We start from the raw sequence: 26,628 nt of genomic DNA, 5'->3' as shown, positions 1-26,628 counted from the left end.
CTGGCCCGGGGCCGCTGCTGGGGGCCTGGGAGCAAGAACGGGGCCTCCCCGGGCAGGCCTCATCATCCGCCCCTCCCCCCCGTAGGAAGGAGGGGGGGTAAGAAATGCAAATGAACGTGACACACACCCCCCCCCCCACACACACACACGCATTAGGCCGCCGCGCTGGTTTCTTTACACGCCCCCCGTGGAGCTGAGCACAGCGGGCGATGAATTGACCCTGCCCCACCGTGTCTGTCCCCCTGCATTGAACTAGCCGCTCGCCAGACAGAGGAGCCCCGGGTTTTACCTCTCGAATTCCGCCTGGCACCAGGTGCAATGGGCGCTTGGCGAGACACAGGTTCAAGCATCGCTGCTGGACGCTAAAGAATCCGGAGCAGCACCGATTTCATTGACTGGAGAACCAGCCCCAGCCATGAATGCAGCGAAGTAGGCGTACAGAGCTTGTAACTTATCTGATCAAGTTTATTAAGACTAGTACAGGAAAAAATACAAAAAGAAATATACATCAAATGCTTCATACAGCTCAGGGAAGCATAATTACATCTAGCATGATTCCCGCTACGTAAAGTGTTACGGCTAAGGCACATTAAAGCTAGAAACAGCAACAAAACAGTGACTAGAAAAAGTCACCGCCTGCTTGCCGCTAGGTTAGTTTGGGCTCTGTCCAAACTGAGACCCTGAGGTACTTTTTTCTTTTTAAAAGGCAACTTGAAAACATTAACTGTGCCATCAGAGATAGAGATACTGCAAATGTAAATGGAATCCATACTGCTTCCACTGGGCAAACCATCATGATTAACTTTAGATATCAAATTGTCCCCAATATTTGTTAAAATATTAACAGTGCAACAAATCAATAAATGGCAGGGAACAGAGGGAGTGCAAAGCTTGTAAAATTCCCTCTTTAAGATGGAAAAGAAAAGCCCCTTTCCCTGTGAGAATTCATAGTCCAGTGGTTTTAGAATGCATATTTTCCAGCTAGTGAAACCTAGATTTGTGGACCTGCACTATTTATTGGACAGACCTTAATGGGATCAAAACTACTGAAGGTGTTTGGTTCAAGATTCTCATTTTGAAGGTGTATCTAAAAACCTGTTACTGGCCTGCTATGTAACAAAAGATCTGGAGTTCCTTCAATTTGATCAGAACTTACTGCTGAGCTCAGATTCTGGCCATGAATACAAACTTTTGGCCCAGAGGGAACTTTTCTAAATAAAAACGTGGTCCTAATGACATATGTAAGTGACTCTGCTGTGATGTCGGGAAAGCAGGGTGGCACTGAGTTGCAGATGCTTCCTGCCAGAGAAACATCTAAACTATTAAGTCAGACACACAAGAAACGTGTATGGGGAAAGCAGCATAGACCAAAGGCATTTACATTTTCTGTTTCCCTTATTAGTAGGCTGATTATGTTTGTTCAACATCAACTAAGAAGATAAAATGTGGAAGCCAAACCAAGATGACAACTAAGTCCCTACATGGAGAGTACAACATGCTATACAAGACAGGCAGTAAATGTGTTAGACCACACAAGAGGGAAGTGGCGATCTCAGCTCCAACGTGTATGCATGCCTACACACACACGTCCCAAAAATAGCCAGGCAGCCCTATTCTGATGCGTGTCTTGTGGAAAAAAAGAAGTGGTCTTGGTAATGGGGTAGTAATTCAGGATCATCAGGTTATCCTGTCACGGGGGATTTGGGCCATATCGCCTTTTAATGTTTTACTTTAGGGCAACTACAAAAACAACTTCCGTGGTGAGCTTTGAAACTCATTTTTTCTTGTATCTGTCATGCAAAGAGGAAGTTAACTGACCTCTGGTAACTGATACCCATGGACTCATGGAATGTTTGAGCAGGAATAAAGCTATAAAGGTAAAAGAGCAAATATGACCCTTTAGACATAGGAAGGCAGCTTTGGTAGTATTGCAGCAAGGAAGTTTATGAAAGCTGGATGAGGGAGAACTATATTTGCTTTTCATCCAGCTACGTAGGAAAAGGTTGGCAGTAAGGGAGCATATGAACTGGAATAGTGCCTACAGAAAACACGGAGAAACAGAGCATGCCTGTACTGTGGCTGTTCCAGTAGCTCACAGGACACTGATACCTCTCCTGCCCTGGTCACTGAAAGAGATGGCTTTTTTATCTTTCAAGGATACATGAATTTTCACAATGCCTCCCTGTGAACAATGTTTGCATCTCTGCTCTGCCCATTCAAGAAATAGTACATATTTGTATATACATTTGTTTCCTCCAAATCCTTCTGCTCTTGAAGCATAAAATCCTTTATGCTTGTGCATCACATTTTGGTCCTGAGTCCAGTGTAAGAGAGGTTACTTTCAAGATCCCAATAACATGGAGTGTTTGTGGCATCAGAATTAATCTTGCACAGGAAGAAATCAGTGCAATGAGCAGGTCATACATAGACCCCAGTGCTGCTCCTCCAGTGACCTCAAGTCAAAAGCAGTGTTTGCAGGATCCTCCACAACATTAACTTAATCTACGATCCCTTTTGAGGACAGCAGCAGCTTTCCAGGCAGCAATACAGTGAGAGAGCAGAATCTCTTCTGGGAACATGTCCTCCAGCTCTGTAAGTATGTTGCTCCCTTTACGTTCAATGTAAGAAAGAAGTGTATCCTTCAGGCTAGAAAATAAAGAGTGGGAAAAACACTATTAACAACAACACTGCAGTATGCTGTATACATCCTACACAATATTATATAGACCTACACACGTGCATTGGGCATACACCCACAGAGTTATATATACTACTGTGAGATAGATTAAATGGTGATTCAGGTCAGGTTCAAAATTCACTGGCTTTCCATGTGGAATCTCAAGAATGTAGAAGTGGGAAGTGCTGCAGGTTCGGGCTGAGGTGCAAAGGGCAAAGCAGTGTATGGAAAGCTAGCCGTGCTTGTCTGTGCTATGCCTGGATTTGCCTGGTGCTAGCACTCCCTTAAGTACTCAAAAACAGCAATTCCCATTTGAATATTTTGCCACACGGCTATATAGAAAAGCCACAACCCCAAAGGTTGTGTAAACATTCTTAGCATTGGCTGTGGATTTTCAGTGTTCAGTCAGTTGGTGTTTTGTGTTTCATGTCCAGCTGGCCAGGTAAATACTAAGGGAATTCTTTGCCTCTGCAAATTCATGTCAATGACAGAAATAAGAAGTTAACACGTGAAGGTCTGAGCAGTCCATTACCTCCACGAGGGGTTGAACTCATCTCCAACTTTGGCATTTTTCAACTTCAGGATGATCATTTCGTGCAGCTCCTGCAGGAATGTCTCCAGCCCAGCCTGAACGAGGAAGGTGTTGAGGAGCTTGGTGTTCTCTGAAGTGAGTTCATCTTTATAGGCTTCATCAACACCCACAAAAGGATCCTAGAAGGCACAGCAAAAACATGGAGATATGAACAGTTTCATCTGGGGAGAAGGGAAAACACTGAAATGAATGCTGAGGCCAGGTGCTTTCCTACCCGTTTGAGACGCAGCAGCTGCTCAGACTTGTGGGTAGAGAGGAGCTGCCACAGGGCTATGATGTGCTTCAGGTGACATCGGCTTAGGGCCTGAAAGAGAAACACACAAAGGAAGCAGAATTGTATGTGCGGGATGCACTCAGGAATACCGTGCAGAACACAGAGGGCTTAAAACAATTTGACTATTCACAGGCAGGGCTGGTGCAAGCAGGCGGGGTGACTCAGCAGATGTGAAACAGCAGTGTTCAGCAGGAGTAAACATCAGGACAAATAAACATAAACAAAGCAAAGATTCCCCAAGCTGGCGTTCACCAGCCTTGATACCAAAAGGCAGTCTCCCACTTCAGTCTCTCTCTGGCAGCTAATCCCCTTAGTACCTGTGCAAGGGGAGGGGAAAGTGAAGGAGGAATTAACGCCATGTGTACTGGAGAGCAGATAGTGCCCCTGTCTCTGTCATAGAAACAGTCTCTTCTGGCACTACTGCGCTTGTCAGTGGTTGAAGAGAAACCCCACCACCATCCTTGAGAGAGAAGGGGAATATATTCAGTTCTGGGCTGGTGAAAGCTGACTCATCAACGAAGGCTTCCCATGGTCCTTGTGCCAGCACCATACCAAGCACTTTCATCACCTGACCCAAAGATTCCCCTCCCTGCTCCTGAATCCTAGCAGGACAGCAAGGATCTGCAGAGCAAGAGAACTTGACACATCACACTCCCTGCAGGGACGTTGAAATCACCTCCCCTGCCCTAGGGCTTGTGGGGTGTCAATGCCTATTTTTAAAGCTGGGCTGTTGTTGTGTTGGAGCCCCGTCTGATTGGACTGTTTATGTGTTTGTGGATGCAGGGAATCTGCTCACTGAACTCACCTTCAGCACATGAGGGCTTGTCTGATCCCCCATCTGCAAAATAACTTCAACGTAATGGGTCAGAAGCATATCTGGGTGCTCTCCAGCCATGGCTAGGAATCCCAGCGTGATTTCAGCAATTGACAGAGCTTCGCAGATGTCATTGTAGGACTGCAGTTCCCCACAGATCATGTTGATCATAGAGTTGGGAAGGGAGTTCTGTAATTGGAGGGAACAGAGTCACCACTTAGCGTTCCCCATTATTCCCTTATGTGGTGAAGAGCTGTGCCTCACGGGTGCCCAACCTGCTGCTGGCCCAGTATAGGGCAAAGACTCAAAGAACAGGGAGCTGAAGATAAAGATGTTTACCTCCATTTCCTTAATCAGGATTTACTGATGAGAGAACACTAGGGGTGTGCGCATTTAAGGCACAAATAGGTTAAAACATGAGGCACAGCTGAGCGACCTGCTCATGGGCCCTATAACCCAAAAGGTGCATGGCAGGAGGAGTAAATCCTGATTTTTATCAAGTTAGAAAGCCTCTGGTCACTTGCTTGTCCTGTTACGTCTCCCGTCTCAGAGACTTGCCTGATCCAGTTTGCTCTTGACATCGTTAAACAGATGCTCATAATTCCGGTCGTGTCTGTACACCAGGGTGGGTATTCCCTGTCAGGAGAGAGAGAGAGAGAGACAGCACGCATGAGACAAGGCTTACAGGTTGTAGACCTTTGGGGGAATGCACTTTGGTCACTCCTGTTGTTGCACATGCCAGCAGTATAGCAGTGAAATGACCAGCACCACTGGCTGAAGAGTGGTCTGCAAAAGACAGTAACTGGCTGCCATCTGCCTTACCATTAGGGTGATGAGCGGCTTCCCCTGCAAGAACCTGCTGGTGACCTGCTGCTGGATCTTCTCCAGGTTGAACTCCTGCAGAGTCTCCCCCCCTTTCTCCACACTGTACTGGCAATTGGACAAGATCAGAGGGATCAGGTCTCTCTCCACCTCATAACTGATCACGTGCAGGTCAGCCACCTCTGATGGGCTGATGGAGTACCTGTGGGAAAGGAGGAACCATTCGCTGTGTTACAGTCAGAATGACCCTGATTCTCACTGCCGGGGGAGGAGGAGGCCGTGGGGAAAGCTGGTAACAGAGAAGCAGCGGCACGTCTAGTTGACACAGTAACAGACCTGTTGGCTTCTGTTGTGTATTTCTCCACTGTGTAGATGAAGTCGTTGTGTAGGCCGATGAGGTAGCTGACCAAGGCTGTGGAGCACAGGCCCAGACCCCGCCTGCGTGGTAGGAGGATCTCAAACTCGCTGTCTAGGGTCAAGTCAGCATCACAATAGCCTGTGGGAAGCTTAATTTCACCTGCAACAGGGCAGAAAAGCCTTTTATATCAGGGCCACAGCTACTGAGGCTGAGCTCCCTCTCCCGAGCTGGGACAAGGAGCCAGTCACCTGGCAGGTTAGGATGAGATGTACAATATGAAGAGGAAACGAGAGCACAGCTGTTTTTGCAGCTCAGCCGAAGTATTAAGGGGCGGTGAGTAGGGGCAGGAGAGAGTATTGGAAGGGAAACAAAGTTCCCCCTTTGCACCCATACCATTCATCAACACCTTGATGTCTGAAGTCAGCTTTCAGGATACATATCTCAGAATCAATGCTGGAAGGAGCTTGGATTGCCAAAGGGTAATGAAGGACCATCCTTCCCTCACCTGGTATCAAATGACCTCCCAGTCCTTCCATCCCAGTAATGACAACAGGATACACAACACACTCACCACTGGTATCTAACGATCTTCTCAGCTTGTTCCACACAGACAGAAACGTGTTCACTCTGGTTTGCCACAGATTCCTCATCTCATCTGAAGAACACAAAAAAAGGAATCCTTGGACACCCTTCGCTGGCCTTCACAACGCCTTTAAATCCCATAATACACAGGCTTTCCAAGTGCACTCCGGAACGCTAGCTAGATGATCAGAAGGTGCCAGCTCTTTTCATACAGCAGCTTCTAAACAGCACAAAAAGCTAAAGATACATTAAATACCTTCCTAATGTTACTGTTCCCTGTAAGCAACTGTGTAGTTACCATAGGGATGTTGTGTGAGCCATGTACACCGGGCAATATCTGTATTAAAACACGGTCCACGCCATGGAACAGTTTGAGAATCCCAGCCATCCATTCGACACAGTCACTTGAGCTTGCAGTAATTCATCCTGTCCACTAGCGTAGATCTCAAGCAAACCCTCAGGTGCTCACATCCTCTCAAACTAGCTGATGTCTCTTCAGCTATGTACACCCTACAGCTTAAGTCAGTATAAGTTATGTCACTCAGGTGTGAATAAGCCACCCCCTGGAGCAACATAAGTTACACCAACTTAAGTGTCAGCTGGACAGCGCTATGTTGTCAGGAGAGCTTCTGAGGGGTCAGGATGTATCATTCACTTGAATGGGAGTTGGAGCTCAAATTCAGGCTTTGTTTTCAAGTTTAGGAGATGTGTCCACCTGACCTTTGAACCTCCTGGAACGTCAAGCCCTTCACCCTTTTTGCCTGATGCACTTTGTGTGCTTTTGTTAAGTACAAACTGGAAATATAAAAATTGGACCATCCCATGGCAGTGTCTTACCTGAGTGGGACTTAGAGACAAAGTCTTTGATTGTGCGGTGTTCCACATCTGTAATATTCTGGAATCTTTTCACCAAGTCTCTCTGCAGAGCCAGGATATCTGGTAAAAACTTAACCAGCCTCAGTTCAGCTTCCTAGAAAGTGGGAGAGGAAGCAGTAGTATGGTGTAGTTGTTATCTGAAGGCAGATCATACCGGGGACACTGAGGCTGCACAAAGGGTGGACAGGTTTGCAAAGGAAACAGATGTGCAGCCTTGATGTGTGCTTTTATTTAAACTATTTCTGAACATTTAATGACAAAAAGCACAGAACTTTACATGTGCAAAACTCACAGAGTGTACAATGCTACAGACCATGGAGAACATCTCAGATTTGAGCACTCCCTTTGCAGAGGGGCTCATGCTGATCCTTCTCCATATCAGTCTGGTTTTCTTACATATGCCAAAGCAGTAAGTTCTTGGCTTGTTTTCAGGTGCTTTCTAGAGCTGGCTGCTTTCTCACTGTGGTCAACCCCTCCAGGGCACTTGCAAAGGCCAGGCAGGTTGCAGCACAGTCTGTGGAATATCCAGGCTGTGTGTTCAGTGAAAGCCACAAAGATACAGGGAAGAAGGGGGAGAAGGGGGAGGCTCTCTTAGGTTCATCTAGATAATGAAGCGCATTAGTGGCAGTGAGAGAACGATACCCAAACTGCACTTTTCTGCATGAAGATGTATTGAGAGATTTCCATTCTACTTTGAGAAACGGCACAATTAGATGCTTGGGTTCCATGAGCAAACACTACTGCGAGCTAAGAGTAAGCTCATCTCGTGCTTTAGCACGTCCGTATTGGCCATATCTTTGAAAACTTCTTGCTAAATCCTATGCAGACATGAGAAATGAAATCAGGATACTGCCCTTTTGCCTCTTGGATGGAGACATATGCTACCTCAAAAGGGGCTTCTGTAGCCCTGTACTGGGAGCGGCCCCTGAAGGCCACCTGGTAACTAAAACTGGTCCTGCATGCAGCAACCCATCTGCTAAGCAGGGCAGAACACATCACTCTACTATCCCACATCTTGCACTGGCAATCTCTCTGCTACTGACCCCTACATTGTCTTGGAACAAGCTACCAGATGGCTTGCTTCTCACACTATGCGGAGCTGTGTTCCACAGGGAAACCAAGGCTGACAGAACCTCAGTGATGCAGGTGGTGATCCCTCAGTTTCATTAACAGCTCAACTGTCCTTTGCGCTCCTCGCTCTTGAAAGGGACATAAGAGCTAACAAACCAGTTTAATCTTGAACCACAGGGCGGGCAGCGTGGGAGGCAGATTAGCTTCTGGTCCCTCAATGATTTCACATCACAGACACTAACACAAACTACTTTATGCTTTCTCTGTGATTTTAGTATCAAAGTGCCCGCGAGGCTTGACGCATACTGATGTACTTCAGTTTTTGACAAGTAGCTGACAGCAGTTTTCATTCTCAAAATCAAAGTCATCACATTCATAAACAGTTGAAAAGAAAAAGACAGACATGAAGCTGTCTGTTGGAATTTCCCTTTTAGAACGATGCTGTGTTAGCCAGGGACTGGATCTCTGAACCCAGCAGTACGTCCCGAGACAGACACACAGACATAGATCTTGGCACACACTCACCTTCTGCAGGAACTTCCAGAGGATGGGCAGAGTATCCTTGCCATCCTTTTGCTGGACTACATGCCCCAGGTACTCAACTGAGAGCCTCTTCCTGCAGCTCCACATCCGGGAGCAATGCATGGTGCTGCCCTTGGGTAGCTGGGACAGGAAGGTCACGGGGTCACCGTACACTATTTTCGCCACTGGGTTGGAACAGATTCTCTCATCCTCACTGATTTGTCTATTTAACATCATAAGTATTTTGTCCAAATGCTGCATAAAAAAGAAAAACAACCTCTTCAACTCTCACAAACCCTTTGAGGAGGGAGAGGAAAATGGAACCGTGGTGCCCTATAATTAAATACAAGGATCTCTTTGGGAAACGGGGAGCAGGACTTATGAGGGAGAATATATTGATGGCTGTAGTTCATTTCTAAAGAGAGAATTTTGCAACAACTTTGCCACATTTCCATGATAGTTTATTGGCCAGTTACCACAGTAGGATGTCAGCACTGACAAGTTCATAGCCAGGGAGTTTAACATCCATGCCAGGACAACCATTTATACTAGAAAATTATTCTCCACACACACGGTCCTTAAAATCCTCTGTTCCTCACATACTGCACCAGGGAATGTCAGACGGGATTGACTGTAGGCTCCCATGCTGCTAACCTGGCCTAACGATCCCTTCCAAAGCCAAGAGATACTTCTACCTGTCTATTAGAATCCTCTATGGGTCCTTCCTTGGTCCCAGATTCTACCTCCTGCCCAGGCAGGGTATGATGGTTGGCCTTGTGCATGATGGCAGCTGTGGAAGCCATGCATGGGAGTGGCTAGACAACACAGATGAAAAGTAACCTGCCTGGCTTAGCAGTTCTTTTCAAAAGCCTTAAGCAGAGTGCATTTATGGATCGGTGGCTCTGTAAGTCGGCACAGACACAGGCTGCAGTTCAGAATTCCAAATGCTCAAGTTCATTTTAGGTTAGTCCAGTGGGATCGCTCACCTTTAATTCAGGAATAATAATGGTGTTTGCAACGATTCCTTCCCATTCATTTCTGTGCTGCTTAGTGGAGAGTGTGCCATCAAAGCGAACTGGCCCTGTAATAGTGGCATACATAGCGTGTTATATTTACAATGTGTCAATGGAAAATGAACTTGGGGCTCCTTGAACTCCTATGATTTCCTCCAGGGAGCATGATAACCTTGTGAGTTGCAGTCAGTGTGTGATGAGCCACTAAGACTTTCAGAGATCCTAAACTCTAGACAGGCATCTGTGTTAAATGATCTCCCTGGAGAGAAAATGCAGAGCCAATTGAGGACTTAAAAAAAACAATCACCTCTCAGTGCTTAAGAAACGTTAGTTCAGTCTCTCAATCCCATTTGAAGGGAGATAGACATTTCGCAAATGGTCAAACATAAATATAGAGAGGTTAAGTGACTTGTCCAACCTCATACCATGAGTCAGTGGCAGAACAAAGACTAAAACTTGAGGAACCTTGATTCCCAGTCCAGTGTTCTAGCCACTAAGACCATGCTCCTCCATATAAATAACCCCACAATAAGATCTGCTGCAAGACCATTGTCATGACTCAGACCTTCAAATTCAGTCACTCCCTACTCTCTCTGATGGCTTCCTGTTGTAGCTTAGAAGGCGGTATATTAACCATTACACCTGATCTGTTGGGACTTATGCAATCTGTTACGTTCTTTGAGAAACTCAGCAGCGTTGTTTCTGTGTCTGAAATCCTTTCAGTGCAGCATACCATCAGTTATGCAATGATTCTATTCAAAAACTATCAACCAAACCATGTTACGCCCCAGACACCTGGGTAGCAGGAGAGATGATCAGTCAGATCACCTACTTGCAGGAATAGGAAATAGGCATCATTAAGGCTTTGGATCTTTTCAACTGGCTTTGCTGCTGCCAGTTTGAAATGCTTTGCCCAAACTGGTGCTGTGCTATCAGTGGAAGAACCACACAACTGCTACAATTAAAATGACAACACTGTCCCCCTGCTGCCTTCTACATTCCATCTGCGGCTCTTTTCCTTACACTGGTTTGGGTGCTGGTGGGGCTCCTTGAGGAGGCTGCACAGGATGAGATGAACTACATTGATGGTCTCATCAGCACTTTTTCCCAGAGTTTTTGTCAGCTGCTCCACGTCCTTCTCAATGTGCTGCATGAGAAAGCTTACTGGATCCCGCACTGGTGGCTTTATGATACCTTGCAAAGACTTAAAGAACAACAAAAACAAGGCAAGGATAAGAGCAAACAGTGTACAATTCTAGTCTGATACATGCAAAGTTACAATCCAGCATCTCTGAGTCTTAAATACATCTTATAGAAGACCTACCCCTTGGACAGGATCATATCCAGGTATCTACACAAGTGAGGTTCAATCATTTATTCACTGAAAACTTGGGGGAAGACAGAGTTGTCCTTAAGATGTGTTTCTGCCCCAGCCTCCATAATAATGTTGCAATATCGTCCAGAAAATAAACATTTGCTTTTCTGAAGGATCCCAACAAATCAATACAAAACAGGATTCTTGCTTTTACCTCTTTGGGGAATGGATGGAACAACCCTTCTCTTTAACCCGCATTTGTGACTGAAATGTACCAGACACACTGTGCTTGGAAGATACGCATATTTTTTTAGATGTGTGTCTTACCACTTGGTGCATTTGTGAATTTTATTATTTTCACTTCCACAAATTAGGAAGAGGCTTAAAGGTATGTGCCTGTGACAGCTGCTTGTATTGCCTGCATTGACAGCTCCTCTGGAAGCACTGGAAGGAAGCTGGAGGCTTTACACAGCATTGGCTGTATGAAGTGTCTTCCCAAAATTCCACACAGGAAGTTACTCTGTCCAGATGGATAATGTGGATAGTTTCCAATACCTGTGGCTCTTTAGTGGCTCCCAGCAGCATTGCCAAGTGAGTGAGCAAGCGAATCACAATGAAGACAACTGGGGACATCTCCCTCTCGGACACTACCATTGCTTCTCGGTTTCTGGGATTTCCAAGCACGTGGCCAGTTTGAGTTCTGTCTGTGAAATGCCTGTATAAAATTATGCACAGTGAATTTTCTGTCTTGATATGAAAAAATAAGAGAGATGGATTGGAACACAAATAGGTTCTTATCTAACTGCTATTGATATCGTGCAGCAATTTAAGCCTCTTGCATTGACAGTGGTGAGGAAAGGTTGATCACTACAGATGGGTTTCACACTGCCATAGCCTGATTCACCCACACTGTTAGCTGGTAGCTCCCACCCCACTCCGCAGGGCATTTTCTCCTAAACGTATCTTCTATTAAGAGGTACCATGCAGCCACTGTTAGCTAAGAGTCAGGATTAGCCACTACATGCCAGGTAGGTTTGAAACTGCCGCTGTTAGCACCAGTGGTAAAAATTAGCACGTCAGGGCTGTGAATGCCAACCTGGCTGGGCCAAGGAGTGAACGAACAAATCACAGCCCCTGAAGTGTTCTAGCAGACTACCTGCTCTACGTAGGCCGGTCAGGGGGTAAGATGTCAATCTAAGGTTGCCAAAGAAAATTCAACTGATAAATACCCAGCAGTTAAGAATTGTACAGGAAAGAGAGGACAGAGGACGACTAAAGAGATGAAAAACATAAGAACACTAGACTGACAAGCCTTTGCTTTTAGGTGGTCACAGCAGAACCAGGGATAGACTGGCCTCTGCTATCAGGTTAACCCTTTCACTACTGGTGGAACAACTGTCTGTGCTAGTAGCAGCTTTCAAGAGAAAGTTGATTCAGTTGAGACACCGGGATGGGCCATGTCTGTCAAGCTTTTGGATGGAATATAAGTATTACATAATTCAGCACTGAAAAAGTTGAAGTAGTGAAAACATACTGGACTCCCTGAAAGCCATGGACTGGAATGTGTTGTACACCTCCGATCTCCTCACCGCAATCAACACATCGGCTGCGTTCCATGGGACGACCACACTGGAAAAGGGAAAAGGGACACAGATTAATGAATTCCAGACAGATGTAAAGGAGGAACATCTTAGACCCCGAGAAACGTAATTAATTCAGACTCTGAAGCACAGTCTTGACTCTGCTTAGTTTTCAGTCCAGTCCTCATACAGTGAAGTGCCTGCCTGATTTGGGTCATCTCTTCTATATGGTTAGACTTGTGAAAAGTGAGATGTCATGGTTCAGGGCAACTGCACTTGTAGTTCCCCTTAGTAGTTCAGTAAGGGCACCCACTTACAGGCATCTGGCCTCCTCAATCATTGCCTCTCTTGGATGGAAACACGTGTCTCTTGCCCTTCTGAACAGAGTATTTCCAGGCTGCAAAATTCCCTAACTATACTGTGGCTTTCCCAGCAAAAGATACATTGTCTAAGCAGGTCTCCTTTGCTTCTCCTCTCAGAGAGACAGTACATAGTGTGACTACCACACTTATAAAAGATAGCACACAGCTGTTTCTAAGCAAGCAAATTTATTCTTAAAGTAGAAAGAATTACACAGAAAATGTATTAAAAACAGTAAAAGAGCCTACACACATGCCAATTAGCTAACCAGAGATCACCGCCTCACTTCAACACGGGCTCTGATTGGTGATTAGTCCTTCAAATCCCTCACGGGGGTGTTCTCTGTGGTCATAAGTGTATGGTATCATAGCTGCAGTTCAGAACAGCCACTCCATCTTATAGGGCCTCAGGAGGCCAAAGTCCTTCCAACCCTTTCCTAAGGATTGGGGCTCACCTTGGACCAGATGTCCTGTCCATTTGCTGGATCAGAAAGGAAGCCATGAGCCAGTTTAAATTCAGGCTACTTATCTAAAACTCCTCTTCTTTGTCCATTGGTCCCTGGAGAATCCAGTTTGAATTAGTTTATGTGGACCTCCCCAGCGGATGGTATTTCTCTGGAAAATGTTACAACCTGAGTGAATTTGCCTAATCCCCCCCTGCTGTCATCCTATTTACCCTTCACATGGAAATAAATACAATCCATCTGGCATTTTTAATACAATGGACTCTAAAGATATTCAACTCAATTCAATTCAATAAGGTTTGGCCAGGATATTACAGGATGCTGCCATATCTGTCAGACAAGACTGTTAAAAATGCATTTTACAGGCATCTGAACAGAGAAGCAACTTCCCAACAAATGAATGCAACATGCAACTTGTTAATTGGAAAGCTGCCACTCACTGAAATAGGCAGTGTCACCACTTGGGATACATAGCTGTTGTAAGATTCACAGTGCAATGCTGTAATGGTTGATCAGACAGCTTGCTTGCTTGTATTTAATTTTGGGATGTAATTAAATAGCAAATAAAATATAGCACAGGCAGCTTTTAAAGAAATAACCCAAGAAATCAACCACCAAGCCCAAACTCTTACCTCTCCAATAGTGCAGGGGTGGCCATTTGGACACACTGTGAGACAAAGAAATCAGCAGCATGGTACAGTCAGCAGGACAGGACAGAAGGGCATTTTCAAAACAAATTAAAACCCAATCATCCCCCTCTGCGCACACTCACACATACACACGTGCAACCCAAGAGCAAGAAATATACATCAAGATCTAACTCTAGTGGAAAGAACTAAAGTTCTTGGAGTGCATAGGAATTGTATTAGCTGCCCACACAGAAGTCAGAGGTCATTTTGTCTCTATGTTGACTATGTCTTATAAAGAAACTAGAGAGAAATCCCTGGGAGACTTTGCCACCCTATACTAAATGGATTTTGTAAGCATGAAAAATAATATGCAATTCCTCTTAGGCATTACGTAAATAATACTAAAATCCTGCTCTATGGCTACATAACTGAACTTGACTTATTCGAACAGTTATTGTCAGGCAATGGCTCTTCCTACACTGCTGTCAGATCCACTCAAGGATACTTACCGTACCAGCGCAGCTGCTGCATTCCCTCCCAATTCACAGCTTGAGTCATCAGATCTTCAGGCATTGTGGGCAGAAAAGAATGCTAAAAAAAATTCACGTGAATAAATACATTACTACAGCAATAGCTCAGCAACACACCTGTTTTCCAGTTAAATTACATATGAGAGAACATGAAAGCTGTGGCAGATTGTCAATTGCTCGTCAGTGCAAGGAAATAAGGAGAAAGCAAGGAGCAGAAAAAGTGGAGAATTTGCTCAAAAGTAAGAAAAGGAAGTACTCAAATGGATTCGAAACCCTGAGAAGGGAAGGTGGCGTTACTCAACAAACCCTCCAGTCAATTAAAAAACAGGCTGCAGTGGGAATCCTGGCCAGTCTTCCCAGGCCAGGAAGGTAGGAGAAGTAGAATGGTTTTAAGTAGATGGTTTTAAAACAGGGGTCACATTGGGATTAAAAGGAAAACGAAGTGGGTGGGCTACTTTTCGAAGTTCTGCCCACAATATAAGGTCTGTCTATGAGACACCATGCCAGACAGACTGGGCAAGCTTCACAATATGATCACGTTTGCTCTCTGGGTTTCCTGAGCTTGGCTTCTTTTGGGGGCCTCAGGTACCCTTCTGAACACTGCTAGGCTCCTTAAATCCTTCTTGATTAGGAGGTGGGAAAAACTCCCAAGCCCACTCACTCGTGGGGCCATCGTGAGCGGTCACATGGACTAGATTGTGCAGATCTTCACAGTGTGACGCTCCTGTTCCCTTCCTGCGTGCTTGGGACAAGCAGTGAAATAATTAATAATCCAGGAGTTAACACTGGGTATCCCAGTTAGTTCTCATTGAGACAAATGGGACGGTTCACACCTCTTTGAGCTACAGGTTCAGAGTTCACAAACAGGCCGAAGTCACTGTATGAGTTAGCCTTGAAAACATGAGATAAGAGTATCTCAACAACCTCTCAATAACAGCTAGAAACTTTTTTTTTAATGAAAGCTCAGGTTCTGGAGAGTAAGAAGGCAGCATGAAAGAGGTTCCAGCACTGATTCAGCAAGCACTAACATGTACTGCCTGAATCTAAGCCCTGGCTTTAGGGTTCTGATATAGGATGCCAAGGAAAGCTCTGTATAAACCAGTTTCCTTACCTGCATGGTGGCAGGAGAGAAGGCCAGGCTCCGCAGGGGTTCGAGGATTCGATTCTGCCCACACAGTAAGAGGGCTGCAGTGTGAACGACTATTTCAATCAGTGCCCCAGTATGGCTGAAATTTTGGGGACTCACTGTCAGTGAAGGGAGACTGTTCATTACAAGAGATGATGCAAACTGCTTCAGGTCTGGAGAATCCAGGGCTTTGGAGCTTTGGATGAACTTGTTCATAGCATCACATTGCTGAAAGCAAACATTTACAAAAGGTAAAATAAACTACAAGATTGCCAACCAGACTGAAATGGCCCAGCTGCTCTTTTATACACTATCTAGTGAAGTGTGATACCCTGCAGCGCCTTGAAGTAACTGACTGACTATTTACTGGAATTGGTCCTTCAGTGTATGGAGAGGAAGGATGGTCCAATGGCTAGGGCAAAGGCCTTAGGTGTGGGAGACCAGGGTTTCAATTCCCTGCTCTGCCACAGACTTTGTGACACCTTGGGCAAACCACTTAGTCTCTGTCTCCATTTCCCCTGTAATTATAGCATTTCCCTACTGCACAGAGGGAAGAGAATAAAGACTGTGAAATGCTCAGCTCCTAACTAGAGTAATGAGGGTCAGATAGAGAGCCTATGTTAGAGAGGGAGGAGGTTCCCCCTTTGGAAGACATTCAGACTTCTCTGCAGCTAATCTCGGCCAGATGCTGTCAGAACTGCATTCTGGGCAGAAGGGTAAAAGATGTTCTCTCACATCTGTGACCTAGAGCTTCATCTCTCAGAAGGAAACAGGTCTGTTGCCCGACAGCCTAAAAGTTGCCAACGGAGCAAGATATCTCACCTCCTTTTTGGGATAGAGGCTTGGGTTCCTGCAGCCATACAGAGCAGTGAATTCTCTGAAAATAGCCAAGAGCAGGTGAACAGCTTGTGTGGACCCAGAGCTGGTACATGCCTGAAAAGCAAGAGAAACTGGTTATGCAGAGGATAAAGGCTAATTCCTGTGCTAGTTCAGCTTTCACTGCAATCTTCACTCAGTAACAGACATGCCCATTCTCCCCCAACCCTGATGTACAAACCTCTCCCTTTAGCACAGATGGTGACAGGCAAAGGAAACAGCTATTCAAACTTGTGCAGGCATGGCACAATAAAAGCCACTGTCTTGGCCCAGCATTCTCAGAGAAAGTCCCCCTCTGAAGAGGGAGCAGTTCATGTTTATGTGGATTTCTACCTTCACAAGTCAGACCTTCACAAGTATCTTCTTGCAGGGAAGTCCACTGTCCTGAACGCAATGTACAAACTCACTGTGTATCTGAAACATCAGTCAAGCAGATCCTTTTTCTATTGACCAGAAAATAACTTCTCTGGTCCAGCCAACCTGCCGCTCATCTATTGCCCCAACTTATTCCAAACTAGAAGCTATTATTAACCGTTCATGTTACTGTAGTATCCACAGGCCCCAACCACAGCTAAAGCCCCAGAGGTGGTGTACTAACAGGATGACACAGGTCATTCCCAAAGCAGCTCACGATCAAAGAGAACAAGCAACATGAGGGTAGGGAGAAGGAGAAAATCCAACATATACAGATCTGTCCGCAGGTTAACATGCGTACCTACTCGGCTACACTTGCCCAGTCACTACGTTTTGAAATTACGAAAGTAAGTATCCAATTGTTTGGATGACATGGTGAGAGACTGACATGTGGAAGGGCAGTGAAAGGAAGCATAGCCTGCATGGAAAACCCATTTAGTCCCTCAGCCAATTGGTTGCAAGAAGCTTAAACCTGTTATTCAGGAAGAGCTTCACAGAACGTTTTTAAAAGGGGAGACAATGGTGGGGAGCACGATGTGACTGGCAAACAGCACTGGAGATGGAGACAATGATCCAAATCGCTCATGCAGATGTGCATGTCAACAGAAAACAAAGATTGGATCCAGTTAAAAGCCATCAGAATAACAGCAAGCAAAGAAAAATCTCTCTCTCAGAGAAAGGGGAGGGAGCAGCTAACAGCAAAGCACTAAGAGCTCCTGCACTCTAAATCGCTCTAAAGGGTCACCGTACGTCCCACCTGAAGAGGAACATCTATGCTGATTGGAGAGAAGAGTCTTACCTTCTGTGCTGCAGTAATGCCCTTCATCTTGCATTCAATCATTGCTTTCCCCACAGCATCACGCAGGACTCGGTAGGTCTCACCACAGGCCAAGTACCGATCAATCTGACTAGGCTGGTCCCTCTGTAGCCACAAAGTACAAACAGTTCCCCCACGCACAGTGTGAATACTGGGCAGGCTTTAAGAATGTCACTTTATAAGAGGGGAACTGTTCCAACATTGTCTGTTGGGAGCTAGGGTTAATTTCAGTTATAACTAAAATGCTGTGTGCAGGGAGAAGGGCTCAGACTTCCCAACCAGGGGAACTGCTTGGTGATGCCACTTACAGGTGGCTACTCAGGCAGGGAGGCTGATTCTGCTTGGGACACTGCTGTATTGGGAGCCAGGCTTGGACACAAGCAAAATAATGGCATTTCTTCATGTCAGAAGAAATTCCTTTCTACAGAAGGCAGGGATACTAGAGTAGATTACTCCCACTCCAATCTGCTCCAGTCCCCCATGACAATACCAGAGAGCTGCACACCATCAGCAAATACTTGAAAAAATGCAAATACAAAAAAAACCCAAGAGGAGGAAACCGCATGCAGAAACACAAATTGTTAAGGAGAGAGAAGTCAGGGAGACATGTTTGCTTTACCTGTTGAATGATTTCAGCTGGGAAAACCCACTGAAATTGCCTCTCATTGGAAAGCTTCTGAGCAAACTCCATCCCATACTGGTTAGTCAGCTTTCGGACCAGGTAAACTCGGTACCAGTCATTCCCAGCCAGCTTACAGAACCTCATTACTTTCTGAAGGTATTGCTGCTTGTCTGCTGCCTTACCCTGCTCTGTAAAAAGAAAAAAAGTCAGTCAAAATTTCTTATCTCGGTCAGCTGTTGCTGTCAGACCTGGCCACAGCATCAGGATCCATTTCCCTGAACTGATCCACTATTCAAGAGAACTTAGTAGCCCCTCCTTCTTCGATGTTCTTACCCAGGAATATATAGGAATCACACATGTCCTTATCCTGCAGCTACAGAAATCTTGATGCGGGTATGTCTATGATGAAGAGCAAATGGTTTGCAAAGCTTTAGTCTAAGGGTAATGTTTTCAAAGGCAGCTAACAGTTAGGAGTGTGAGGACTTTCAATGAGACGTCAGCTCCTCAGTGCCCCAAATCACTTCTGAAAATGAAACCTGAGAACTTTTGAAAAATTTACCCTAAAACTAGAAAGCAAAACTCCAGTGGAGCTAGGAAGGGACTAGAGGAGTTTCAGTTATGTGACTTCATTTAAGTTTAATTAATGTCTGTCCTAGAGGAAATTCTATTAACAATGCTGAGTGGAGAAAATAAGTCTCCATTTCAAAGCCATGGTTTCTATTTAAATACTTTCTCTGCAGGCCGCATGGTAGAGGTTTGGCTACTCAATATTGGTTGGCTTCTACTAAGAGCTTGCCTAAATGAAATCTTAATTCGCAGCAAGCTGAGGTATAAATCTACTGCACACTAAAGAAGTGTCCATGTGGACCTTGCTACCAAACACTAAAAATTCCATTGTGCACTTTGATCTCCCCAGCTTTGAAACGGGAACAGATTAAAGTGCACTAGGGAACTTTTAGTGAGCAGCAGAAGGGCCTACATAGACTCTTAGCGCAGGGTAGATTTACACACCAGTTTGCCACAAAGTGTTTGTACAGACAGTCTTTAAAATTGCATGGTAAAGGGACAGATACTGATCTAATGCAGTTTCTAACCCAAAGATCAGTAGTAAAAAGAAAAGCTGTACAAAAAGAAAAGAAAAAGCTGACAGGCTGATTTTTTCCCAGTGCACGTACTGATATGAGACACAGAGACATTGAACATTTCTAACAAATCCATCAGTGGGGCCTGTAGCCTGTATTTCGCCTTTGATGCATTAGCATCTTCAGTTGAGGGCTGCATAGTCCAACCTGCCTGTAGGTCTCTGAGTTTCAAAGAGCAGCTCTGCAGCCCTATCCATGCATAGCCGGACCCTGGCCACTCCCTGCAGGTACTCAATGGACTGGGATTCCTGAAAGGTTTCTTGGTTGTTCCTTTTAAGATAGCTCTCCAGAAAGTGCCAGTCTTCCCGCAGATGGTTTATTTGGTCTTTCTCAACACAGGCTCCAATCTTTTCATACATCGAATCCTACAAGAGGAAAAACCAGTCAAATGTCCAGCTATCGCTACAGCTGGAAATCCCCGTTGATGCCCCATCCCCAACTGCTGGAGTTTAAGCCTGGCCTGGCCTGATCTAATCATGTTCAAACCACCCTCTACCGTTCTGAAGCATTGGAAGGGGACAAGAAATCAGGGGGGTTCCAGGAACGCTGCAGCACAAACCTGACAAAGCAGGCATGGCTACTGCAGAACAGCTCTGAACAGACCCATGGTTTTAACATTCTCTCACTCTCACTTTTTCTAGGTGAAGAAGACTCCTCTCCACACAGCCCACGTGTGTACACTAGCTCAGCCAGGATTACAGAAAGATCCCTAGTCATGAAACATTGCTATATGGATTCCATTGGGCCGGGACATCCCTCTGAAAAGAGGGAGAGGGGGCAAACAGACCTACCTCAAAACAGTTGACAAAAAGTATGTAAAGTTCTGTTTTGTCATCTTTGTCCAGGATCTGGCACTGCTCTACCTGCGACAGGTAATGCTGCATGTAGGCTTTCACATCACTGAAGCTATGGAACAGAGAAACGTCCTCTTACCAACTACTGCAACGCTGATGGCTACTGATCATTATTTAGAACACAAAAATTGCAACTTCTGTCCACATGGCAGGGGTATTCACTTCAGATGGGAAACAACAGTCAAGGTTTCTGGCAGGTGATAGCTGGAGTCACATGGGACCTCTAATCCAGGGTGATAAGAACCAGTGCCATGAGCAACAACGTTGTACCATCACACCCCAGCATGATCCCATATAACTTTGGTTGGCTCCTCCATTATCCTGTGCTCTGTGAGAGCCAGTAGGCTCTGAATGCTGGCCAGGTACCATAGTAACCTAATTCAGCTTCCCAATGAAACGGAGAAATTCTAAGCTATGTTTCCTTTGCCATTTCCAGAGGCACTCTCATGTCTTTCTTTAAATGAGAGACCCTCAACCATAGAAAAAAAGGCTCTGCATCTCAAAGCACATGTACATAGCATTCAAGGACTGACGTCTGGATAGAGAAAAGCCCACTTGCTTTCTATTCTGAATCTAGCACTGGAGAAACCAGCACATGCATCATTCATGGGAATTCCTCCTCTGTATGTGGCTCACGCAGTACAACACTGGATTTGCCTACAAGTGGGTTACTGTATACACAGAGATACCTATAACTACAATTCTAAAGCCTTAGACATGCTTGATCAGAGGGCAGCTTTTCTAGGTGTGACAGCCTCTTTATGGGACAAGTGTACAATGTACAGTGAGTAACAAACACAAAAACCCTGACATCATATAACTAGAAAATTAAAGATTTATAAAGTATTCATTTGCCAGTGTTCTTTGTGCATCAGGGTGTCTGTCAGCTGGTCAGCTTCATTCTTTAGCTTTCCTGAGTGATCTCACGTATAGGTAAGGAGTAACTCCCGATTAGCTCACATATGGGTCAGGACTGGATAGACATATATTTTCAAACATAGGCCACAAAAAGATACTGCGTGCACAAATACACCCCCAACTCAACCCGATGCTGATGCAGAGGCAAAGATTGGCTTTCACAGGACGAGGTTCAAATCTCCGAACCTGGCTAAAATTCTCCCTCATTCTCTGAGTAGCACATGACTAAAGAGCAGGGAGAGAAAGTGGACTGGCTGAAGGGGTTGAGGAAGACATGTACCCCACACTCACCCAGCTTTTTCACTGAACTTACCTGTATTTCAAAAGCAGCTTCAGCACCACTGAGCGGACGATGGGAGTCTTGTCCACCACGTCGTCAAATGGGGACAGCAATTTCGTGTACACAGCGCGGTGATCTGAATACAGAGGAAACATATGACTCATGGACTAGAGAGAGGCAGGAGAACAGAGTGTTGACACTGGCAGGAGGAAATGAACTTACTTGTCAGGCCTACTCTCAAAGGGTCCCGGTGAACAAACAGCAGGTTGAGCAGCTCCCAGATCACTGCTTTCTCTGGGGGTTCATTAGCTTTGAAACACACGGTGGAAACCAGGTCTATGAAGAAGCTATTGCACATCTGACGGAACTGGGCATTCCTCTTTATTGCAACACTAAGGAAACGGTGGGAAAAGAAATCACTAGGATAGCCAGACAACTGCAGAACCAGTTAAACTGCATGGCACTGCTACACGGGCCAGACTAGTTGATCTAGTGTTCCCTTCTGGCCTCAAACTCTATGCCTCTGACACTGTGGATAAAGCTAAGATGCCTATGGCCAACAGGGTGATTTTATCAGCAAAATGAGATTCTATATTGACAGAGTTTTAACAAGGCATTATGACAAGGTATTTCTCAGAGCTATTTTCTACAAAGACTGTATCATGCTATCATTTGTGATCTTATTGCCAATGACCCTGGACACTGGTACTGATGATTTCTTGCTAAGAAGCATAAAATAGTGACTCAAGATAAGAATAGTTCAGTCATTTGATTCAGCCACTAATAGCAACTTTGCTTTACAGAGTATCATTAAACAGCAACTTCTCAAATGGAACTAGGTGACTTCCTCACCATATCTTTGAACACAGGGCAGAAGGGAAATACAGGAGACTAGTATAATTTATCCTGCCAACTCTTCCTGTGTTTAAGCCTTCAGTGCCGAGGGTCAGGGTCTCCCAACACAACTAGCCCAATATCCACTGCTGCAGGGTTAGGTGATGTTGTGTTGTCATAGGAAGGATGAAATACCTGAGCTCCTGGGAGATGGTTATGATATAGTCATCTGGCAGGTCAACTTTGCAGTATGGACAGAACATCTGCCCTGGTGTCAGCCACTGTTTGATGCAATTCTGACAGAACACATGATCACAAGGCAGGTTGACTGGATCCTTAGGGTCTTCCAGGCAGATTGGACATGGCTTCAGACCATATCTGTAATCCAATCAACACAACTAAATCTAAGCAGTCAAGATACAAGCCTAAAGAGTCTTCCACTGCAACTCAAATTAAAGATTAGAAGAGATAACCTGGGTCTCACTGGCACCTCTCTCAAGGTCAGGGAAGAGGATAAGGCGGCAAATTGTTTGTATTCATCCAGCTTTCACCATGATGAATACAAAACTGCCATACACCAGAAAGTTGTTGGTGCATAAAACAATAAAATTCCAGGTTACCGCATAGAACATTCAACAGGTTGACAAGTAACTTGTACAGTTCAGTGTGAATACTGTGTTGAACATTTGTAAGCACCCACCAAAATTAGGTCACAAGGTAAATTAAGGCAACATGGAATAATCTATTCATTTTATTCTCTTATTTTCACAGTTTAGCATGTAAAAGTGCTTGTGACAAATATTACTGGCTTCTCCTTTGCCAAGAAACAAAAAAGACATTTTTATCCATCTGCCTAGATACCTTTTCATACAGATAATCCAGTGATCTACAGCCTCCAGCTGGCCTAGTCCACAAGTATATATTCTCTAGGACTTAGGGTGAAGTTCATCCCACATATAACTCCATTCAGGTCACTAGTTACATTAGGGATGAATTTGGCCCATTGTACCTTATTTCTACAACAGCAGCAAATTTCATTCAATCTATGCTGAAGCTATGTTCTCCCCACCTCCGAGGCAATGTGCTCTGCACACTACATTATCTATGATGATATAGCTGAGGTTAGTCCTGCTTTGAGCAGGGGGTTGGACTAGATGACCTCCTGAGGTCCCTTCCAACTCTAATATTCTATGATTCTATGATTCTATGATTCTATTCCAGGCTTAATGCAAGATACTAAAATGCTCATTGTAAATGTACAAACACACTGCTGACTGAGGCTGAGGGAACTAGGCTTGTTTAGTCTGCAGAAGAGAAGAGTGAGGGGGGATTTGATAGCAGCCTTCAACTACCTGAAAGGGGGTTCTCCAAGGAGGATGGAGCTAGGCTATTCTCAGTAGTAGTAAATGACACAACTAGGAACAATGGTCTCAAGTTGCAAGGGGGGAGGTCTAGGTTGGATATTAGGAAAAACTTTGTCACTAGGAGGGTGGTGAAGCACTGGAATGGGTTACCTAGGGAGGTGGTGGAATGTCTATCCTTAGAGGTTTTTAAGGTGCGGCTTGACAAAGCCCTGGCTGGGATGATTTAGTTGGGGTTAGTCTTGCTTTGAGCAGGGGGTTGGACTAGATGACCTGAGGTCCCTTCCAACCCTCATTTTCTATGATTCACACACTTTTAGGAAAAACGAGAGTCCTGTAGCACTTTAAAGACTAACAAATTTAATTTCTGCAGGCATAAGCTTTCGTGGGCTGCAACCCACTTCGTCAGATGCCACTTTTAGGAACATGCCCATCTCAATGACCTTACCTGCAGATAGTTGCGCTGGCTGCCTCCTTACACTCACACAGCACTTTCATCACTGCAGTGAAAGTTTTATGAGTCTTGATGTCAGAGTCCCACTGAAGACACTGAAAGGGAGGGCAAGAAGTGATTCCTTAGCTGCTTAAGATGGAGACTTCCAGAGACAGGAGAAGCAAAAGGAAGGAAAACCCCTCAAATGCAGCCAGCACTGCCCACATATTTTTGCTCACACTAGGCACAGCAAACTTTATAGTACAGGTAAAAGCAGCTAGTTTGACAGTTCTTGAGATTAGTCAGATGCCTCTGAAGTTGTAGTAGCTATGGGAGCGGGGGACAGGGTGGCCTTTCAAACACTTCTCTTGTGTGGCTCCCCTCTTGGTGCCATTGCAGATTTTTTCCTCTTCTCTAGGCTTTTCCTTTGCCTGCTTCTATGACTCAACATTAGAAAAGGGAAACTGGGGTGATCTCTTACTAGCTGAGATCTTTTGGGACATGGATCCTTCATTCAGGGGAGGAAATAAGCAGGAGTCTCCACAAGAATGGAGATTCAAGGGAGCCAGTTCTTTGTTCTAGCCACTGGACATCTTGCCTAGTGCTCTCCTGCGGCACAGCAAACTGCCTCAGCAAAACAACAGGGAGCTAAGCAGCTCTGAATGACCACTGACTTATGGAAGCAAAACCCTCAATATCTGAAGCAGGACTTCCGATTGGCTGCAAACAGGAAGTCCGGCTGCAGCTTTGGATGCAGAAGAGAACCAACAGTAGCTTTACAGAGGGCAGGTCTCTGTCCGAATCCAAAGACTGACAGGTTTGGGTCTGCCTCCTATAGCTACACTGTTGGATCTGTGACACTGGCTATGGAGAACAATTTGAGGAAATTGCAATCTGTTTGAGACAATTCATGAAGAGGAGAGGTGAGATGTGTTGAATACATTGTTCTAAATTATTTACCCAGCTCTGTATGTGACTAATGAACAGGAACAGGTTTGGATGGCACTCTTTTAGCAAATTAAAATAATCTCTCAGAAAGAGAGGAATGATCTCTCCTTCAACCCCAGATACTGCTTAATGAGGGAGTTCTTACTTTGCTTAGTCGCAAAATGTGTCTCTTTATCAGATCCTGCAATTCTGGAATCAGGGACTCAGCCCCAAGCAGCATGTGTTCCACAAAGAGGGACACAGAGAAGACCCGATTCCACCGAATCCTGTCAGAGAGAAAGCACAGTTACAACACCATCACGAGGGAGCCTCCTGGGCTGAAATTAATGAAATAGGGAAGAGGAAGGGAAAAGGCAATATCAGAAAATCAAGTCAGCTCAGGTGATGTGACCATTAATTTTCATGCTGACAATCACTATCTCATTGTTCCTTTGTGCTTCTCTAGACTGTTTCTCGTATCTCTGTTGTCTCATTTAATACTTAGATTGCAAGCTCCTTGGGGCAAAGACTGCCTTTTTGTTGTCTCTTTATATAGCGCCTAGAACAGCAGAGTCCTTAGGTCCTACCGCCATACAAATAAACATGTTCACTAGATTGTGGATAAAGGCAACTCTATATAAAGTTTGATTCCTACATCATGGAGCTAATAAGTGATTCCTATAATCTATAGGGTTTTTCCTCACCCTCAGTTGCTCCCATTTTCCTAAAACACCAGTTTATTTTAAACTGTCTGGTCTGTCCTCAGAGAGGAGGAAGCAAGAATATTTTGTCTTGGCTGGGTAAAGCTCCAGATGTCTGCCAGAGTCAGTGTACATGAGGGATTAATGTGGAGAGGCGGTGTTACATTAATGGTGGCAGTCTGCCAAGCACCAGGATCCACCCAGTGATTTCATCTAGAGATTTAAAATGATCCTTGATCCCATTTGGAATGTGATCTACGGATTCTTACAGACTTGGGAAAATAGAGAAATCCCTGTAATGCAAAACAGACAATTTCTGGGGAAATGACAATCAATGCAACCCAGCAGTAACCTTGGAGGAGTTAAAACAGTTTTAGTCCAAGAATGATAGTACTGTAGATACATTCAGTCCATATTAGACATCCTCCCCACGAAGAGCAAGATACAAGGAGTCTTTCAAGACTGAAATTCTTAGCTGGTCCATGTTACTTACTTGACTTCCTGGAGCAGTTGATGGTACTGACTTCCACTGCTCTTCGAACAGTTCTCCATACAGACAAGTTCAATGGGCATATGAATATTCTTCACCTGCTGCAGCCAAATCTGTGGCCTGGACTTCAACACTTGATCCTCCAGCATCTCCGCACAAGCCATTGCAGCAAACACATCCAGAACCTAGACAGACACACGCACAAATGGGCTTTTGTATAACTTGACAGCTAGAAAGGTGACATCCTCTTCCCAGCTTAATTTCACAGCTACTTGTGAGTAGTGGACTGTGTGCTCCGGTTTGTTATTGTAGGGTTACTCTGAGTGCCGGGCACACTTGTTTGCATTCCTGGAGT

At 45.0% G+C, this 26,628-nt stretch overlaps 1 protein-coding gene across 7 annotated transcripts in view; it reads right to left on the bottom strand.

Moving 5' to 3' along the window:
• Positions 1–444: 444 nt before the first annotated feature.
• RNF213 (ring finger protein 213) overlaps positions 445–26,628 on the bottom strand; it is a 79,108-nt gene continuing 52,924 nt past the window's right edge. For 6 of the 7 annotated variants that reach the window (XM_067547221.1, XM_067547223.1, XM_067547224.1 and 3 more), the window contains 28 exons: positions 26,277–26,458; positions 25,249–25,369; positions 24,171–24,271; positions 22,557–22,739; positions 21,750–21,919; positions 21,561–21,663; positions 20,267–20,381; positions 19,627–19,840; positions 18,332–18,521; positions 17,694–17,820; positions 16,427–16,537; positions 15,590–15,832; positions 14,458–14,539; positions 13,952–13,986; positions 12,451–12,545; positions 11,472–11,631; positions 10,625–10,805; positions 9,575–9,669; positions 8,592–8,843; positions 6,957–7,089; positions 6,109–6,192; positions 5,516–5,696; positions 5,180–5,381; positions 4,916–4,993; positions 4,349–4,546; positions 3,484–3,573; positions 3,210–3,388; positions 445–2,646 (listed from right to left, as the gene is read on the bottom strand). In XM_067547221.1, the coding sequence (XP_067403322.1) occupies positions 2,493–2,646; positions 3,210–3,388; positions 3,484–3,573; positions 4,349–4,546; positions 4,916–4,993; positions 5,180–5,381; positions 5,516–5,696; positions 6,109–6,192; positions 6,957–7,089; positions 8,592–8,843; positions 9,575–9,669; positions 10,625–10,805; positions 11,472–11,631; positions 12,451–12,545; positions 13,952–13,986; positions 14,458–14,539; positions 15,590–15,832; positions 16,427–16,537; positions 17,694–17,820; positions 18,332–18,521; positions 19,627–19,840; positions 20,267–20,381; positions 21,561–21,663; positions 21,750–21,919; positions 22,557–22,739; positions 24,171–24,271; positions 25,249–25,369; positions 26,277–26,458 (4,059 nt within the window). In that variant the 3' untranslated portion in view covers positions 445–2,492. Of the gene's footprint in view, positions 2,647–3,209; positions 3,389–3,483; positions 3,574–4,348; positions 4,547–4,915; positions 4,994–5,179; positions 5,382–5,515; positions 5,697–6,108; positions 6,193–6,956; positions 7,090–8,591; positions 8,844–9,574; positions 9,670–10,624; positions 10,806–11,471; positions 11,632–12,450; positions 12,546–13,951; positions 13,987–14,457; positions 14,540–15,589; positions 15,833–16,426; positions 16,538–17,693; positions 17,821–18,330; positions 18,522–19,626; positions 19,841–20,266; positions 20,382–21,560; positions 21,664–21,749; positions 21,920–22,556; positions 22,740–24,170; positions 24,272–25,248; positions 25,370–26,276; positions 26,459–26,628 lie in introns of all 7 variants that reach the window. The other variant, XM_067547222.1, reaches the window with a different exon arrangement.

Source organism: Emydura macquarii, unplaced genomic scaffold (genome assembly GCF_026122565.2).
Source record: "Emydura macquarii macquarii isolate MOO-44397 ecotype Brisbane River unplaced genomic scaffold, CSIRO-AGI_Emac_v2 contig_1230, whole genome shotgun sequence".
In the NCBI taxonomy this organism is placed as follows: domain Eukaryota; kingdom Metazoa; phylum Chordata; order Testudines; family Chelidae; genus Emydura; species Emydura macquarii.
The sequence above is the reverse complement of the archived record's forward strand: the minus strand, read 5'-3'. Positions and strand labels throughout refer to the sequence as shown.